At 42.7% G+C, this 19,823-nt stretch overlaps 1 protein-coding gene across 1 annotated transcript; it reads right to left on the bottom strand.

Annotated features, from left to right (window-relative positions):
• Positions 1–17,739: 17,739 nt before the first annotated feature.
• Positions 17,740–18,826, bottom strand: PRLHR (prolactin releasing hormone receptor). Its single transcript, XM_009866131.1, has one exon. It carries the CDS (start codon positions 18,796–18,798, stop codon positions 17,764–17,766), a length of 1,035 nt encoding a protein of 344 aa, XP_009864433.1. The 5' UTR covers positions 18,799–18,826; the 3' UTR covers positions 17,740–17,763.
• Positions 18,827–19,823: the final 997 nt, after the last annotated feature.

Raw genomic sequence — 19,823 nt, forward strand, 5'->3', positions numbered from 1 at the left:
TTTTCCATAGAGTACTATTCAAATGTTTCTTTCAAAATTCCCCTCAAGAGGAAGGAAAAACTAGAATAATTACCTGCAAACCCCTTTGATTCAAATATTTTAGCTTTTAAGTCTTCTTATTAAAGGTGCAGTAAAGAGGAAAAGTATTTTTAATGGACGAGTGGGTAGGGTGAAGTAGAGCATAACTCTGAACCAGGCTTAAGCTCTTCTTACTGAGAAGAGCATTGGCACTGATACCTTCTCTTCTCAACACAACAGAACTAAAAGGACAATTTGGTGAGCCAGCCAGAGGTGCAGGAGAAGATTTAGAAGCATGGGGAAAAGCTGTGAGTTCTTCATTCACCTTAACCACAGAGAAGATGCCTACAGAAAGTAGTGGCTCAGTGAAGCTACTAAGATAAGTGTCAAAGAACAGCATGACTATGTAGAGAAAAAAATTGTAAAAGCGAAGATACAGGAGTTTACCAGTGGTATCAGGAGTAGCAAGAAAATGTTCTGAATATACGTTGAGAGACGGAAGAAAGAGACCAAGCAAATTATTGATTCACTAGTGGTTTGAGATCACCAAGATAAAAGCACAGGGGGCAATCACACTATGCCAGCTGTGCCTATGGGGAGGAAAGGAGGGGTCAAGTGACCCAAATGAACCAATCACAGTGCTCCTTCCCATGGTACTCAGTATATAAGAGCCCCTAAGAAGAGACTTGCTGCTTTTAGTGTTGCTGTGCTGGAAGGGTTGCTGTGTGTTTTGTGACATTTCTCCCTGTGTTGCTGGTGTTCCACCTCCTGCCCCTACACAGTAGAGGAGCATCATTCACGGAACAGGTTGTCCCTCTCTCTTTCTCTGGGTGGGAGTGGCACACCTCCTCTTTTTGGGAGTTTGGGGGGTTTTTGTTGTTTTTTTTTCTTTTTGGACTATCATCAGGATTCTGGGCTTTGGCAATTCTGTCTGCTGCTGAGTCTAGTCTGGGACTTTTCTGCTTGGGACCTTGTCATCTGGAAGATGTACGTCCTGTTTTAACATATTCTCTTGTATCTTTGAGCATATTTGTATGCTTATATGATATTGGTATATAGTTTGACATCTTCATTGTTGTTCTTAGTATTATTTGTTTTTACTGAAGTTGGTTCAAGTTCTTTTTTCAACCTCATAGTCTCTCTCCCTGGTTCCCCTGTTACCCTTCCTAGAGAGCATGGTGGTGGGGTCACAGGGAGTATCTGTCAGTTAAGTGACACTTAAACTTTAATAACTAGTAAATGAGAAAGGGAAGCCATCAGCACAGAAAGCCAAGGAAGCCAATGTTCTCTGATTCTTATTTTGTGTTTCTGAGAGGAAAGATCAGGTGCAAAGATTGGCTAATAAAAGCAGCTCTAAAGCAGTAGGTTCTCTCCATGAAAATGCACAAGGAGGCACCAGCACACTAAGAGTTTTCAGGCTGTCTGAGCCTGATGGATTCTATCTCAGGATACTGCCAAAGAATATGGCAGACGTCGGAAACACTTGAGGTTACCTTAGGTAAGTCATGGAGTGTAAATAAGTATGAGAAGGCTGGAAAAGGGCAAATACATCAGCCAGCTTGCCTACAAATGCTAGAAAAACCTTGGAAAGCACAAAATCTTTGTGATCACATGAAAGAAAATGAAAGGGAATTAGCTCAGTGGGTTGAGTGTGGCACTGACAACGCCAAGATCGTGGGTTCGATTCCCGCTTGGTCCCCATGTGTTACCTGGTCTAGTCGAGAGGTGGCATCCCTGCCCATGACAGGGAGGTTGGATTAAATGATCTCTAAGGTCCCTTCCAACCTAGGCTGTTCTATGATTAATACGCTCCTCAAATAACTGTCATGAGGTTGGCTGTATTCAAAATGCTGCTGTTAATGACGTGGTAGGTATAGCAGAGAGCTATACTACTGAAGCTCTAGAAGACACTAAAGTAGGAGATACAAGTATGTTAAAGATGGGACTAGAAGCTAGTCAGCTAGGCCAATTGGAGAAATCATATGAAAACAATTGATGAAACCTTACAGGACCAGGCAGAAGGATGTGTATTTGCCAGGAGTGATTAACTGCACAAATAAGAGATGGAGTACTAATAGAAACTGCACGAAGGCAAGACTGTAGGAAGTCATGAGCAGAACATGAGCTGATGTTTTCCTACGGTGTTGCAAAATGAAGGTGATCATTACTGCAACTCAGGATACTGTATTCCGAACAAAACTCACAATGTATGCTTATAATGAAATGACGTTCATGCAGCACAACACTCAAACATGTGATTGAGCCATTTCCTAACATAATGTACTCTCACAGAGCAATTAAACAAAATTGCTCATGTTCTGTCAGCACAAACCTTGCTGGAAGGGACTGCAATAAAGGAAGAACCTGCCTCCACTAATGGTGCCTACCAATTTCCCTAAAACTGAAATTGCTAAGTGATCATCTGTAATTAAAAGGCCTGACGCATTTTAAAATTCCTTTTCCTACATCTGGTCACTATCGAACCTTCCCCCTGGGTTGCACATGGAGACACTGCAGTATCAGTTGATTCAGGACTTTCACAAACCTTTTAGCACAGGCACAAGAAACTAGAATATTCTGCCATAGCTCATGAGAGGCAGCCTTCACTAGGCAACATTGCTGACTCTTAATTATTTTCTCTTATTTTAGCTATCTTGTTCTAGCTCTGCTAGAGAGAAAGGGCAATTATCATAAAATCATAATTTCTGTGGGAATGGAAGATCAGTCTAGACATTTCACAAAATACTTGAACTCTTGAATACTTTTCTGTATGTTCCAAACCTTCAGGAGCTGCTGCAAATTAGCAACCAGACAGCTAAAGTGGTCACTCTTACCTGCTACATTCATGAAAGTAAAAAAAAAAAAAAAAAAAGGCCTCTTCTCTCAAGTTTGTAGTTTCCCTTTTTCTCTCAGCAGAAACTGTGACCTTTCTGAGCAATAGATTCTAGGTTCCAGGCTACATTTATAAACCCGTGGTTACATGGTGTGATAAATCAAAGGCAAAAGATAACTTACAGGATTCCCTGCTACGTTGCACACTGTGACCAATCATTTACTTTCCAGGGGACTATTAATTAATATTGATTTTTCTTCGTGCTGAGACAGTTCACAGGCATACGGTTGGGTGGCTGAGAGGCAGCTGGTGCAGTTATCCTGCAGCTTTTTACACCGGACAAAAAGATTAGCAGGCAGAAGACATTCTATGTGGTCTGAAGTTAAGGTGATATTCAATTCACCCTTTTTTAGTGGCTAGCAAAAGATGAAATAGATGAGATAGGAGCAAGAGATCAGTTTGGAACGAAAATAAAATCATGAGGATGAAATCTGAAGTCCATCAAGAGGCTTATGCCTCAGCCCGGTGTTCTGGAGTAGGACATCCCTATGAATTTACATGGTGCACAGGTGCAAGGCTAACGCTTGGAAGGCAGCACTCTGACAGCCTGAGTTTGCAGGGATGGCCCATAAAAAAAGACCGTCACTGAATCAGCATGCCCAGTGAGCATGCTGTCACAACTCTGCTCATCCCCCAAGGTACAGTAAACCAAACAGGAAAGTCTTCTTCTATTTTTATAAATAAATATTGTCCCAACAACCCTGAGGCCATCATTTCTTCTCCTTCCTGGAGACCTTCTCTAATGCCAGCTAAGAGACCATGAAAGGTTAAACATCGTTCTGGGATAACTGTTCTCACGTGGTACCAGGTGCGTGATGGTGCCGGGAGGAGAGATGACCTGTATGGTGGTATCAGGCCTCCCTGGAGTAAGGCTGGTCTCCAGCAATGGAAGTTCAAGCTCGCAATGAGTAGGTGAAACAACTCCCACTGTTCTTGGGCAAAGAGATGCAACTTAGGGCAGGCCAGCAGGCCCAGTAACCAGCACAACAGGGTACTTGGTGCTTCATGGAGCCAGCTAGATTAGATGTTTGGTTCCCTGAAGAGTAGAAATAGCTGCAGCGACAGGCACAGGGTAACGCCAGCTGGCAGGACACCAGCCCTATGTGGGTGACGGTGAATGCGCAGCAGCACTGCAGAGCAGAGATTACAGAGAGCTGGTGCCCACTAGTCACTGGGGTTTTGCTGCTCACCAGCTACAACCTGCTGTTGCTTGCCACCAAGAGATCATCGATCTTATATTTACATACTGGCTTAAAAGGAAGCCAACACCTAGTGCTCATGCTAACCTGGGCTCTTGGTTATTGCTGGCACAGACTCTGGAGTCAAAGCTGGTTTCAAGTAGGAACAAGTCTAGCTTTGTATGGATCATACTGATCCATCCTTCCTCCAGGCAGGCCCAGGATCAGCAGGCACCATAAAGATGAGATACCAGTATCTCCTGTAAGAATAGGCAGCAATTAAAATTAGCAGATGAATTTTCTTAGAAAGAACGTAACAACCTGGGGACAGCATTTTAGTACTCCAGTAGAAATAGGAGTGGAACATCAATTCCTTCATGCCCCCTCCCCCCAATCTTTTTTATAAGTTTTCAATCTTTCTCTTCAGTATTTGTTTACTTAACAGATTAGGAAGGGTGATTTTTTTCTGTTTTAATAGGATTTCCTATTAGTATCACCTAGTTATTCTAATCACCCGCTTGCATGTGTGGCTTCTACCTGACTTTATGTGTAGTATCAACTAGTAATGCAACCTTGTAAAACATGTTTAGTAAGCTAGAACTAAATAGAAACCACTCCCACTTAACCCAGCCTGCAGCAGTATTGTCAGTATTTATGTGAGGACCCTACTTGAAGTCTCTGCTGGCTGGGCTGGGGCAGGTGCTGGAGGGTCAACTGACAGTGGTGGGAGGACACCATGTTCATCAAGAGAATTGGTTCTCTTAAAAAAATAGAATGTAAAGCTTGCTGGGAGGTAGGGAAGACAGGATTTGTCTCTTTAATGTAGAAAGAATTAGAAAACAGCTGACTAGCAGGTTCCAGGGAAATAAAGGGTAACTTATGAAAGTTTATTCACTTTGGTGAATAAAGATCTAGCCATTTTATTAAATGTATTCATGCTGTATGTTGAAGGGAAGCTCGTATCAGTTTCTTGTGAAGAGATGGTACTTGATATATTGACTATCTCTGGTTTAGAGTTTTGTTTCCGCTCTGGATTAGGATGATAATTCTGTATACTTATGCACTGCTTCATGGTTTGTGCCTCATGGACTGAAATCTGCCAAAGCTGTTAAGAATGTGATATCTCAGATCTTGGGCTCTTCCATTTATTAGAAACTGACAACGTGCATGGAGGAGGGTATTGCTGCATCCTGAGGATTTCTGATCTTCTGTAGAAAGAAAAAGGAAAAAAAAAGCGCAAAAAAATAACTCAATAATATTATAGACGAGAATAAAAACAGGATGGAGGATAGACTAAGCATCTCGGGTACTTGAGAGCAGCCGCAAGTGTGACTGTAGCTGGTGGTGCTTCGTGTAACCATTGAGGCATAGCTTGTAGTTGCTCCTCCTCTGTTCAGACAGTTTGTCCAAATGTACTTTGGAAGAAGAAGGAGATAGTTAAATCCAGACATATCACAGTGCTCTGAGTCACAAAGGCGTTACAGGTTCCTTTTAGGCTTCTCTGTTTTTGAGATGTGATACAGCTTTCAGTGACAGCTCGTCCACACTGCTGCTTATTCTCAGTAAAATAAAACCATTACTCTCAGGTGGATTCTCAAACAGCTAATTAATGCTTATTGGGAAACACATGTGCAGGCTTGAAATTCAGTGGATAATAGGTGTCTGTTGCATTCTTAGCCATTAATAAAAGAAATTAACATACTTCTGCATAGCTAAACTCTGCCATATTTTGTTGTAAGCAATGTTTTCCTTGTTGTGTTTCAACAGTTACTGAAACATGCTCCAGTAATTAAAAATGGCAGTATCCAGCTCACAGGGATAGAATATTTTCTAGAAGAATATTGCTCTCCCTGGAAACATTAGTGCTCTGGGGCTGCCTAGACCAAAGCAAAGGCAAGTGTTGTGGTTTCATAGAAAACAGCTCTAGCTACGTGATGATTAAACAGAGTACGTCAAGGCTTCCAATAGTCCTCCATCTTTGTTTTGTTTTTTTTTGTTTTAAAACTGTTTAGTTGCTGTAAATGGGGCATTAGCAAGAGTTTTTACTTACATGAGTTGCTATTTTCTATCTTCTGGCTATGTTGTGAGTATTAAATTAAAATCTTGCGGAGAGACATCTCAAAGCTAATTTTGAAACTGTTACCTACAGCAGAAAACCGTTGTGGCTTGGTTAAGTCTCTCAATCTGAGAAGAAACAGTAGAGACAGTTGTCTCTACTCAGAGATTAGTGCTCCTGCAATAAACAGTGAAATCAAACTACAGATATTTCAAATATTTGCAATTTAGGATAATCTGTAGGGCGTGTTGTTGTTGCAACTGTTTTCAAGTGGGTGAATTGTGTGATTTATCGTAACTTCACACCACTTTTATCCATCTCCCCCATTCTAAATAATTGACCGTGACTAGCTTCAGATCTGGAAAGTTCTACTGACACTCTCCACTTAATCTCAATTCACTGCTGTTAAAAATGTTGACTATTCTAGTACCAGTCAGGCCTTCCCTCACCATCCACCTGTGTTTTCAAATACCTCCTGTTAGAACTAGAAGTAAAAGTACTTGCCTAATTATTTCCAGCATAGCTAGTGCTGGAAATTAGGCTGTGTTCCTTGAACACCACACTGCAGATCCAGGTCATCTGGATAATTCATTTTAGCACTAAAAATCTTGTGCATTTTCCTCTTGCCCTCAAATCTGTGCTTTTCTGATCACTCAGCAAACCCATAAAACTGTGGGAAGCTACTAAATATTTCACTTGCATATACCGTCTTCAGCGGTGGGCAAATATTAAAACACCTTCTTCCCCTTTTACAAGTGACCTAATCCACAGGAATAAAGCATTTTAAGAATTACTTATTTTTTATGTTAATCTATTCCTTTAACATATAGGGTGTTTTGGTGTTCTGGGGTTTTGGGGGGGTTTGCTTTGTTTGGCTGATAATTGAGAACAAATTTCACATGTATAGAAAAGCTATTTAACTTAGTGGTCTTGGTTATTTTACCACTTCTCTTTAAATCCTTGGAAGGCAGTTCTGGAATAAACTCACAAATCATATTTGAACTTACTAAGACTGGAGTGAATTCGTAGGAGCACTAGCAGCATCACAGATAGATCACTTGCACAACGCACTGCGAGAAGGTTTTACCCAAAATGTCGAATACTAATGTGCAGAGTAAATTGCTCTCCGAGCTGAACCAGCTGGCAGCTGCCACTGAGGATGCCGAGTGAAGATGTGGTTTTTAAACTCTCCATCATTGAGTTGGATGTCTCGTACTGGGCTGATGAGAGATGTCTCTGCATAAAAATTAGCATCATGAAGTTCCAGCATTTTTCCTTAAAACACATGGGAGGAGGTACATCTCGGAAAATGGTTGAAAGACAACTATTCCAAGGCACAGCTGCCTTAATGACTTCAGGGTGTGGGCAGTCTGGCCTTTAACCCCAACTTCTGAAGTCTGACCTGTCTTTTATGTCCTCATCTTATCCCTAGGCAGCAGCACTTACAGGTGGGCAGTGCCATTTCAAACTGGGTTATGGGAAAACTTATTTCTTCATTTAACAATAAAGGAAGAATATTACAAACTATGAAAGCACACACACCTTGTCAGACCCTGTATACAACTTTCCAGGAGGTGAGAAGTGTTTGGAACAATGCCTTCCACGAGGCCTTAAACATCAAGAAACCCATCTTTTTTGTAAATACAGCAAAACCTAGACCTTCAGAAACTTCCCTGAACTTTGTTGGTGATGTTGCTAGAAGTTTGTTTGACCAGTAATGATTTGCATTTAGTCTATCCTCAGTTTGGCAATTTTCCAAGAGGAGGTACTATTAAAACAAGTTAGAATATCTGTGACAACTGATAACTGTACGGATGGTACAAAAGGCTTTTACAAATAAAAATTATTTTATACAACAGACATGAATACATGTTTTAATGAAGAAGTGATTCACAATTATATTATTATTGACTTGTTAAGATTACACAGGTTTGTCATATGCTGTGTCTAGTGCTTCAGATGGCTTCAAATTTATTTTTAATTTTTTCAGTTATACATATTAACAACAGATGTTGAATTTTAAAAGGATCCAACAATCAAAGGGAAATCCTTCCAAAGCCAAGTGTTGAAGGTTTTGTCTTCTTAACGATTCAAAATATTTTGTATATAAGTGACTTGGAAAGTAATTTCTAATTGGTGATGTAACTGATAGCTGACTCTTGCATGTGATATTTGGATTATTTTCACCTTACTACCTCAAAAGTTCCATCCAGTTGCTGAGGAGTAGGCTGGTTGAATATTTGCCTCAGAACCCCATCCTCAACCTTTCAATTATTTTTATTTTTTAAAAAAAGCCTTTCACAAGTGCATCCACACTCATCTGTCTCTGGACCGCCTGCCAATGGCTCTACGTGCGTGGACCTCACACTGATGGTTCATTCATACACCTGGCTTGCCCCATTTGAAGCTCACTCTGTGGCTGAAGGATGGGAGGAAAGCTGCAGTAAAACCAACACACTGAACTGGCACACTGTAAACAAGGGACCACACTCACAAGAAGGCTTGAGTAACTCCTACATTTATAGAGAAACACAGCCTCTGGGTGGCTATAGATTTAGCCTTTGAGCAGCTATTGTTTACCTGAAATCAAAAAATTCTCTTTTTGTTCCCCCCATTCTTTCTTGCCCTGCCTCCACGAGCCCAAGACAGGTTCATTTTGCAATATAGTCCTTTGCTTCACCTTCCCACTCTCAGATGCAGCAAGTGGCACAAACCTGAGCTATGACTGATGATGGACACCTCGTGCTACCTGGTCTCACAGGAGCAGCAGCTCCATAGAGCTGAGCACATCACCTCATGGGTGATGTTGTTGAGGGGATCCTCAGCACCACACACATCACCAGGCTCTCACAAACCACATCTCCGAAACCTCTCCTGCTGCTGTGAGCCACAGACCACCATTCCAGAATGTTATCTGGAAACAGAGAACGGTGCTCATCAGGAGAGGTGACTCTCATCGCTATGCGGGGAGCAGTAAGCTCCTCTTTGCAGCCCTGCTAGCTGCTGGTGAATTGTCCCCAGCGCCTAATGGGAATGCAGGAATTGTAGGAAACATAGATGTACGGATTAAAGTCACCATTTCCTTTTCTATGTTTCCTGCAGAGAAGAAAAAAACCAGAAGGAAATTACAATGTAATTGTGATAATTAACATAAACAAGATGCAAAGAATGGAGAGCCACAGTCAGCTGCAAATAGATCGCAATGATCCCAAATTGATTTCCAGTGGGCTGGAGACAAAAAGCAGGGAGTTCCTGAGTGCGTGTTTTATTATTGATAGCAATTATAGCTTCATTAGCTTAGTTTGACAAAGCAGAATGTGGAAAGGGAAAGTCAACAACAATAGGCAAGAAAGTCAATGCTATCATCTTCTTGGCAAAGAGAGGAGATTTTTAGATTCCCGAAGGGATACAACTCCCAATGAAATGTGTTGAGCTTCATGTCCTTAACCCCTCATTTTCGCCCTGTGCAGAGGCAACTGAGCCAGGTGGTAACTAGTGCTGAACCATTTACACCATTCCATGTGTTATCCTAGGTGGGTCCCGAAAGGAGAGAATCGTAGAATCGTAGATTACTGGGTTGGAACGGACCTCAGGGTTCATCTAGCCCAACTCTTTAAGGTAAAGAAATACAGTTTAAATGAGATGGCCCAGCACCCTATCGAGGTGAGCCTTAAAACTATCTAAGGTTGGGGAATTCACCACTTCTCCTGGAAGACTATTCCAATGTCTGATTGCTCTCATGGTAAAAAAATTTCCTCTGGAGTCCAATCGGAATTTCCCTAGGAGAAACTTGTACCCATTACCCCTCATCTTATCCATGTGATTCCTTGTAAAAAGGGAGTTGCCATCTTCTTGGTAGCCACCCTTTATGTACTGGTACATGGTAATAAGGTCTCCCCTGAGCCTGGTCAGCATGGGTTTATGAAAGGCAGGTCCTGCCTGACAAACTCGATCTCCTTCTACAACAAGATGACTCAACTACTGGACAAGGGAAAGGCTGTGGTTATTGTCTACTTAGACTTTTGAAAAGCCTTTGACACTCTCCCCACATAATTCTTATGGAAAAACTGACAGCTCATGGCTTGGCTGAGCATGCGATCTAGATAAAGCACTGACTGGACAGATGGGCCCAAAGAGTTGTGGTCAATGGAGGTAAATCCAGCTGGCGGCCAGTCAAAAGAGGTATTCCTCAGGGCTCAGTGCTGGGACTGTTTCTATTAAACACCTTTATTCATGATCTTGGTAAGGACATAGAGTGTATCATCAGTAAGTTTGCAGATGACACCAAGTTAGTGTGAGTGTTGATCTGCACAAGGATAATGAGGCCCCACAGAGAGACTTGGACAGATTGGATGGATGGGCCAATGTTAATGGGATGAGTTTCAACAAGGTGAAGTGTCAGGTCCTGCACTTGGGCCACAACAACGCCCAGGCCTGGGAAAATGTGGCTGGAAAGCTGTCCGTCAGAAAGGGACCTGGAGGTTCTTATCGACAAGCAGCTGATTGTGAGGCAGCAGTGTGCCAAGGTGGCCAAGAAGGCCAACGGCATCGTGGCTTCTATTGGAAATAGTGTGGGCCAGAAGGGGAGGGGAGGGAATTTCCCTGTACTGGGCGCTGGTGAGGCCACACCTTGAGTGCCGTGTCCAGTTTTGGGCACCTCTGTACAAGAGAGATCTCGAGCTGCTGGAGCGAGTGCAGAGGAGAGTGACAAAGTTGATGAAGGATCTGGAGAATAAATCTTATGAAGAGCAATTGAAGGAGCTGAGGTTGTTGAGTTTGAAGAGGACACTGAAGGGAGACCTCATCACTCCCTGCAACTACCTGAAAAGATGTTGTAGAGAGCTTGGTGCAGGTCTCTTCTCACAGGTAACTAGCACAAATAGAACAAGAGGGAATGGCTTCAAACTGCAATAGGTTAGGTTTAGACTGGACATTAGGAAAACAATTTTCACAGAAAGAGTAGCCAGTCATTGGAATAGGCTGCCAAGGGAGGTGATTGAGTCACCATCCTTGGATGTGTTTAAAGATCATTTAGATGTGGTGTTGGGGGATATGATTTAGTGGTGATCTTTGTAGAGCAGGATTACTGGTTGGACTCAGTGATCCCAAGGGATCATTCCAACTGAATGATTTATGATTCTATACTAGGATTTCAAAATCCTTGAGGATCCTGATTCTGCTGACAAGTCAATCAATAGTTTTAAAAGTTTGGAGGAGGGCTGGAAGAAGAGGAAGAAAGGAAACAAGCAAAATTTGTTTGAAATAAGCCTGTGGAAAGCCTGCCCCAGCTAGTTAAATCAGTACTCTGTAGGAAAGTGCTTGAAACCTGCTCTTAAAACAGGGATTTCTAAAGGAAAGTTCCTATTAGTATGGGCAGGGCACTGTCACAGAAAGGATAGATTTGGCAAAGATCGAGGCTAATGATTATTCAAAGTTTTTAATGATCTGAGGTATACAGAGGGTTAAGTTTTAGCAGCACTTTAATCATTAACCAATGGTAGAATAGGTTTTAGCAACTTGATTACAGATTCTTTAGATTACAAGATTCACGCTAACTTACTCTAAGGTAATTCAGTCAAACAATATATGCTTTTATATTTATATGTGCATGCATAAATATTGGGTGTACACCTATATGATCAATTTAGCTAATCAAATTAGCACTATGGACATTCACCCTTGTCAAAGCAAATACGCATTTAAACACATAAATAAGTAAAAAGTGGATGTAGAGACTAGTCTTCAGTTACAATATCCCTTTTAAGTTTAAAGCAAATACAACATCAATATTTATCAACAGCTGAGACATCAACAGTTGAGACTCAAGGAGGATGACTCGTGATGATTTGTCCTCCATCAGAAGATGGACTCCAGAGTTTGGTACCTGAGACGTGTCCCAGCTGAGGGGAGCTGCTGGTCACAGCCCAGCTCTGATACATCTGCAGTTGCTCTCTGGGACTTTCAGCAAAGCAAAATCAGAGACTGTTTCGGGCACAACTGGCAGATTCTGCTTCAGAAAGAAGTTTAAGAAGGGAGAGGATGATCTCCATTTTAGAAAGCCTCCCTGATTTCTCTATGTTTTCTGTGAGGCAGAAATGCTTGCTTTGGCCCTTGAGTGACCTTTTCTCCATGGGAAGCAAGAGTAATGCAGCTATTCTTTCCTGAGAAAAATAAAAAGATAGTGGGCAATGAGAGTGGAGGGCTGGAGGTAAAAAATTGTGTTATATTTCTTCATGCAGAGGTGGCAAAGACAGCACTGGCTTTACCATTAGCATGTTGTTTCTTCCTCTGCCCTCATCTCATCTGGTGGGCAGATTGATGGTCCAGTTTGGCTTTTTTCCCTCCAGCTGCAGGTGTACCATTTTCAGCTTGTATCCGTATCCTGCTTAATCTTAGACATCTAATTATAACTCACCATTGACATCACAACAAGCAAGATTTGCTCAATTAAAACTATACAGAGCATCCGTTGTTGAGCTGGTATGAAAGATGCCGGCTTTTCCCGGTCTATCTATTACCATACTGCATGAGTAATGGCCTGATGGCAAGATCTGCTTCTGACCACTCCGGATAAACTGCCACTCCCTAAACATGTTATAAATACAGCTCTCCGTTTTCTTCATCCAAGTACAAGGAAAGTTTATTTAGAGCAATGCCTTGCACAAAGTTTGTCTTTGATGACTGCTCTGTGCTGCCTTTTCAATGTGGGGTAATAGTCCATCTCTTGCTGACCCTAACAGACGTTTGATTAACTCTTTTCTTTTGCTGCTTGATTTCAGATTTAGTTGTTGTTCACTATCTAATCCAGTTTTCAATTCCTGTTCAAATGCTGGCTTACTTGTTTACGGGTTTCATAAGTACATTTCCTTTTAGTACAAATCCCTTATCTGACCACAGGGAGAAGCTCATGTTTGATCAAGCATTTCTGCATCTGTAAACATTGTAAATACAGCGTATTTGCTAGAATGATGCTCTGTGAGTCCTACAACAGCTACGCAGAATAGCTTTAAATGGTGCAGTTATGATTCCTGCTATCAAAATCTGTGCTCTTCTCTTGCCTCTCCCTGTCAACCCCAGAAGATTGGCGAGGAGGATTGTAAACATGCTCAAGTGACTTGCAGCTGGGGTGTCAAAAACACGTGTCATTCTAACTGTTGTCTATTCTCGTGTGTTAATTAGAACATCTGTTTACGGATAACATAGGTCTGTTATAGACTCAGAGACACCTAGTTGAATGTGCTTGAGATTCCTGCCCTGCTGCAGGAAAGATCAAAACACAGTGAAAAACTACACCTGCAAAAATCCCTGATATACAGGTGGAAGTAGCAGTTTCAAAAGTTTTTCTCTCTGTAGCAAAGACTGAGGTTCAGCGTGCCTGTGTCACCAACTGCATGTCTCCCTCAGGGTTCATAAGGTAATGAGAATACATTGACTCTGCATTTCATCCATGATTTTGTGGTTGTTCCTGCATCCTTACTTCTATATCTCTGTTAATCTCCATATCTAAAATATGCAAAGTCTTCTGAGCTGTAGAGGCTTGGTTCCAGTGAAATCTCCCAGATGAATTTTGAAAGAACGTGATCCTAAGCGGTCCTTCCATTTCCAAAGCTCGAGACTCACCACACTCTGATAACCCCCTTGCTGGCTGATGCATTTAGTATTTACCCGAGAACACCACCTCAGAGCATGTCTACAGACTCGGTAGCAGATCCAGGAGTGTTTGCCAGAGACTGTCCTTTAGGAACAATCCAAGGAGCCATCATAAACTATGTGTATTTGCAGCTGTAGATTGAAGAACACCTGTCTCTCTCCCTGCTAAAACTCTCTTGGTACGTGTGAACATCTGGAATGAAATCCCAGCAGACCAGGAGCATACAGCATCTTGCTGTACCTCAGCTCAGATGCAAACCCTGCTCCATCCCCACAGAGCAACTATCCTGCAGTGTGCAAGCCCCTGGATTTGAATGTGAGCAAGAAACCCCTAAAACCCTTAAAGGGAAAGTTAATAGGTTTGCCAAGTTTTGAAATGGGCTACTTACAAAATCAAAGCATGCAATGATTTCTTAAATTGCAATTAAAAATTATACCACCAAAAATGCTGTAGTGATGAGCCCTGATCCCTCGGAGAACCACAAGCCGTCCCCTGGAGAGAGGTGGAGATTAGCAAACACATTTCACATGACAGCTTTTAGTATAATTATTTGCATAACTGGATTAAAGAAGTGCACCACTGTCTCTCTAAATCTTATTATTGTTTATTACTCTGCATATCAGAGAAAACAGTAATTACACTGAGCAGAGATTCTTGGGGCTCAATTCAGAAGTGGGGCTGAACAAATATGGCTATGCTATGCTGGATCTCCTTTATGTACTGTGCAGGAGAGCCTGGAAAAATGTCCTTTCAGGACCACTGAGGTGTGTCAAGGGGTCTACTGAGGAGAGAGAAGGAGCTTCAGGAGCCCACAGCTGGGGAATGCAGTTCATTTAAGGGTACATCTTCAAAACCTAGTCCTGAGAAGGGCCAGAAGCAAGGGGCAGCTTTCTGCTGCAGATGCAAGTTTTGACAGATTCAAGCCATGTACAGATTAAACCAGCACTTTGATGGGGGTGCCCACTGTGCTGGGCACTCCTGAGCTGCTCCGGGAGATGACAGACCTTGGCACTGCTGTGCCTGCAGCTCCAGGTGCTGCTGGTGGCGAGATGTTCCCAGCGTGTCTGTCACCACGGGAAAAATACAGGCACTGAACAGCCCTTCATTTTTGTGTCTCAGGGGAAAGAAAAAAAGAAATAGAGAAATCCAAGCTCTTGTCTGCTTCATGCAGCTCTGTGCAGCAGCTGTGTTCAGTCACTAACATTCAAGAGAACATTAATAAGCCAAACTGCAGTGCTGGCAGATGAGGGTGAAAACATGATGTGTAAGAAAGAAATTATTCCAGACCTGCTGTGGCTAACAAGAGTCTTTCTGGTCACTCTGCTGGGCTTTGGATCACTCTGGACCACAGCAGTGTCTATGTTTAGTGCATGAGGTTGTAAACATTATGGACCATTTCAATGCTAATTATCCTTTACAAATTGACTAATTAACAGCTTGATGTAACATAGTTCCACAGCAGAAAAATCTTTAAATATCAGGATTTTGCTTTTATTTAAAGCTGCTTTTTGCAGTGTTGTTTCAGTGCTCTCTCAATGTCCTACTCTATGTTTACTTCAAAAGAGCCCCTAAACAAAAGCTGAAAAGCTTATAAAATTTGGGTTGTTTGTCTGGAAGGATTTTCCTTCATCTCTTCAAAATCACCATATCTTCCAGCAATTTGCTGTATTGAGCTTGAAGTAAAAACAGTTTCCTGAAATTCAGCAAAAGCAAAACATACTTTAATAAGCTCATTCAAATCTTTAAATCAAGGTAAGCAAGGCAGATACACATAATCACCGAGAGAATGCAAGTAATGCCCACTTCAGAAGGACCTCCTTGATTCAGCATCTCTGTAATCACCTTCAAGTATCCAGTTCCTCGTTACTAGCAGCAGAACAGCTTGAAATTCTAAGGAAATTTGTGAAAAGTCATTTCAAATGTTTTTCCAATGCTTTTCCCAGTGTCTGCCTAAGCATCTGTGTACATTTTTTTAACCAGATTAAGCTTACTCAATGCTGATGAGCAAAGTGATATTCACAGTTTTACAGTAGGAGTACAGTTACAAACTGAAGAAGCTATCCTGTCCCCCGTCTCCCTTCTCCTCTATTTACTTTGCCTCAGAGCACATAGATTTGTGGTCAAGGGCAGTTACAATGGGACAGACACCCTTGCTGGCCACCACCAAACCTGCCCCCAGATTGCTCTGATCCTCCAGCTGATCTCAGCTCAGCATCAGGCAGTTCCTCTTGTCATCCCAGATTCTGGCTGAGCGGGCTGGAAGAAGTGTCTTCAGAAACAATGTCTGCTTTCAACATTTTTCTCTTTACACTTATCTATTATCTCAGGTATTTTCAGTTCAGACAGAGGAGGGAAGAAACTAGAAACCATTAGGTTGATTATAGCTTCTAACTCCCTCATCTGATTGAAAGGTGAATGTCAAAGGAAATTGTTTCCTCCCAAAAGAGTCTTTCAAAAGATAGCACTTGCCACTCCGCTTCATTTGACAGGTCTTTCTTTGACTTGTCACACAATGCTCACACATGGCCCAATGTCAACAGCCCCTTCCACCTGCAGTCTCATAACAGACACCTCCAGAAGTGCTCCTGAAGATGGTATCAAAGTCTCTGGCCATCTCTGAAGATCAAAGCTGATGGCAGCATTCCCATACATCAAAATCAGTTCCTCAAGAAAGTAGTGGAAAGCATCTCAGCAGTGACAAAGCTACGATGACGTCCACTCCTACGGCTGGGAATGCAGACACCTTGCAGCAGGGACAGCAAATCGGGGTTGCAAAAGGCAATGGGAGGAATGCAACTCAAAGTCAGTACAGTGGTGGTATGTCGCGCTGTCCCCCTGTGGGGGTGTGTTTCCACCACATGTTATGTTTCCAGTCCATCCGTCCTTGATGGCAGCATTGGCAAATTCACCAGGTGACTTTGCAAGCCGGCTGTTGGTCATTCTGCATCGCAGTTGCACCTCACAGAAGCAACATCCCTCTGGTTTTATTCCCACTCTCACAACACTGCTCATCGCCTTGCTACATGCTGTGCTGCGGGTGCACAAGGCACAGGACATCTGGGATTGTGTGATGACACTGGGTTCGAAAAGCATAAACCACAGATTCCTGTCCAATACGGTTGACTATAGCGAGCAGGTGAGCAGCTCTGCTGCAAAGGCTGCTAGTCCATCCCTTCGGCCAGCAACAGGGAGAAAATGGCAGTGAGGGAGGGAACCATGCAGGGCAGACACAGCACACCCCACCAAGGGCCACGGGCACTCCAGTGAGCCAGATATTTTGTACAGAGGTGTTTGGAGGGAGTGGGGGTGAGCTGATGCAATCACCCTGCCCACCACTCCTACCTTCAGGAGCAGGGAGACTCCAGCAGAACTCAGCTGGAAGAGGGAGGCTCGGAGCAGCTCCTGACAACCCGGTTTCCCACCCACAGCTGAGACAGCTGCTCAGGAAGGGTGTTTCAGAGAGCCTCAGGCTATTTTCAGCATGACCCTACCCCCAGGGGACTACAGGAATATTGTTAGTCCTGCACCCTGTGCTGAGGACTGGACTCCGGGTATATTGCATATTTGATTTCTATGCATATTTGATTTCTACTCCATCCAAAACAGTTCCTTATTGAAGTATTTAGGTCTCATATTCATCCTCACTTCTTCCTGCTCCCAAATCCCATTTTTGTAGTGCCAGCAATAGCCAGAACAGATAGGAAGGATCCCTATAGCTTACATAAGGGTATCTTATTGTGCTAACATCTCCTTGGCCTCTAACTTCTGTCAAAGAAGTAAAGACATTTTCAGCTCATGACATCTGCCTCTCCTCCAGTTGGAGTGGAGGTGCTGGGAAAGATACACATGGGCCTTGTGTCATTATAATTGAGCCCTGAAGCCAAATGTCAGGAATCAGGACCAATTAGGAGTGGAAAAGACTTACAGTGTTACTGTATGAAGAAAGTGCACTCCCACTAGCTCTCATTTACAGTACCACACTGGCCACAATGCAGTTCGTAGTGGGTCCAATTTTCTTTTTTCTCCAGGCAAACATTTTCTTCAGCTCCCCCCTGAAGCTGTCATGAAGCCAGGCATAGAGGAAGGCATTGGTACAAGCAGACATCATTGCAAACCAGTGGCACAGCAGCTGGATGAAGTTGAAGTACTGCTTGTCAATCAAGCTGATGTCTATGTCCTTTATCATGTTGAAGATGTGCAGAGGCAGCCAACAGACTCCAAAGGCTGCCACCACTAAGACCAGCAAGCGAAAAGTCTTTCTCCTCCTTGCTCGATCCCACTCAGCTTGGCCTTGGGTGACATTGCCTGGTACAACACGGTTTTTCAGCTTGACTGAGATTCTCAGGTAGGACAGGGAGATGACAGCCAGAGGCAGTATGTAGGTGATGATGAGGGTGCTATAGGCGTAAGCCAAGCGATCTCTTTTCATGTGGAACCAAAACTCCTCGCAGATGGAGAAGTCCAGCTCTGTGAACTCTGCATGGTAAGTGTGAACCAAGGCTGGGGCAGCCAAGATGCAGCTCAGCAGCCAAATAGCAGCCAGGATATAAGCACAAATAGGGATTGTGAGCCTCCTGCGGAATGGGTACACCATAGCATAATACCTATCCACAGCTATGACAGTCAAGGTAAAGACAGACACAAACACAGTGACTGGTTGCATCAGGAAAACGAAGTAGCACATGAAGCGCCCGTACACCCATCCTCTGGGCTCAAAGGCATATGCGAGTGTCAGGGGCACACAGGTTGCACACATAAGCATGTCTGAGAAAGCCAGGTTGCCTACCAGAAAGTTGGTGACATTGTGCATTTTTTTTGTCTTGCAGATAACATAAATGAGAAGGTAATTCCCAATGACGCCAATAAAAACCACGAGCGAGTAGCAGGGGATGATGAGCGGCTTGAAGGATTGAACAAACTGGAGCCCTGAGAATAAATTGCTGGCATTGCTGTGAATTGCAGAGAGGAAGCTTTGGGAGGTTAAATTGTCCGAATTCATCATTTCCTTCCTTTTGTCGTCTGCCGTCAGCTGAGTATAGTAGTTACCACCACACTACTCCTGCACTCAATCAGTGTGGATAATGAATGGGTTACTGGCTGTCCAGAGGGTACCCCATGGATAGTAAACAAGCATCCATAAAAGCAAAAGGTGAATTTGTAATCCTTGAGAGGCAGCTTTCAGCAATTCCTAAGAAAAATCAAATACAACCAATTTCCATTAAAGTCCTCTACTATTAAATCCAGGCTTTGACAGCATGCCACTTAATAAACATTTAATGCACTGAGTACTTACTGCTGTGGTTTATTAATCCCTTATGATTTTCCTGTGGATGCCAAGAAGTGCCCTAGATGTCTGTCTTCTGCAAATCCAGGAGCGTGTGTGTGTGCATGTGTGCGTGTCAGAGAGAGAGAGAGAATATATGAGTGAGAAAGAGGGTGATGCGCATTTACAAGCTAAGTGGAGATCAGTGTTTTTAAACAGTCTTCACTACTAGGTCATGACAGTTTTGTGTATAAGCTCTTATCCCTATTGGCTGCCCTGGGTATTACGTTGCTTTTTGCGTGTTTCTTACTGATAGTAATTAGTTCTAGAATATCCTTTCAAAAAATCCCTTCTGCTTCCACTGCATCTATAATTGCCCCTCACAGCTAAAAATCAATTTACATTCATTAGCACTAGCCTGCACAGTATCTAATCCAAGATTTGCTTTACCACAGCCCTCAGAGTGTCCAAAAAGGCTACCTGTGAAATTGTTGCTATAATGTGACTGTAAAATAGAATTCTAATAACATGCTGAAGCCAAATAAATGTTTATGCCACTAGAGGGACTCAGCTACGTACCTGGTGAGTGAAGTTAGGCTTAGAAATGAGCATTTGGCATATAGCACAAAGGATCTTGTTTTATATAAATTTATTTTCTAATGGTGGTACAATGTTTGCTCACCCATTGTGCTTGTTTTCAGTGAGGCTTACACATCTTTCAAAATAAACTCATGCAACTATCTCAAAGGAAATATTAGCATCCA

Source organism: Apaloderma vittatum, unplaced genomic scaffold, assembly GCF_000703405.1.
Source record: "Apaloderma vittatum isolate BGI_N311 unplaced genomic scaffold, ASM70340v1 scaffold3263, whole genome shotgun sequence".
Lineage (NCBI taxonomy): Eukaryota > Metazoa > Chordata > Aves > Trogoniformes > Trogonidae > Apaloderma > Apaloderma vittatum.

Bases quoted from the DNA above. Each gene is read 5' to 3' on its own strand.
- PRLHR (XM_009866131.1), bottom strand. From the start codon at position 18,798: ATGATGAATTCGGACAATTTAACCTCCCAAAGCTTCCTCTCTGCAATT.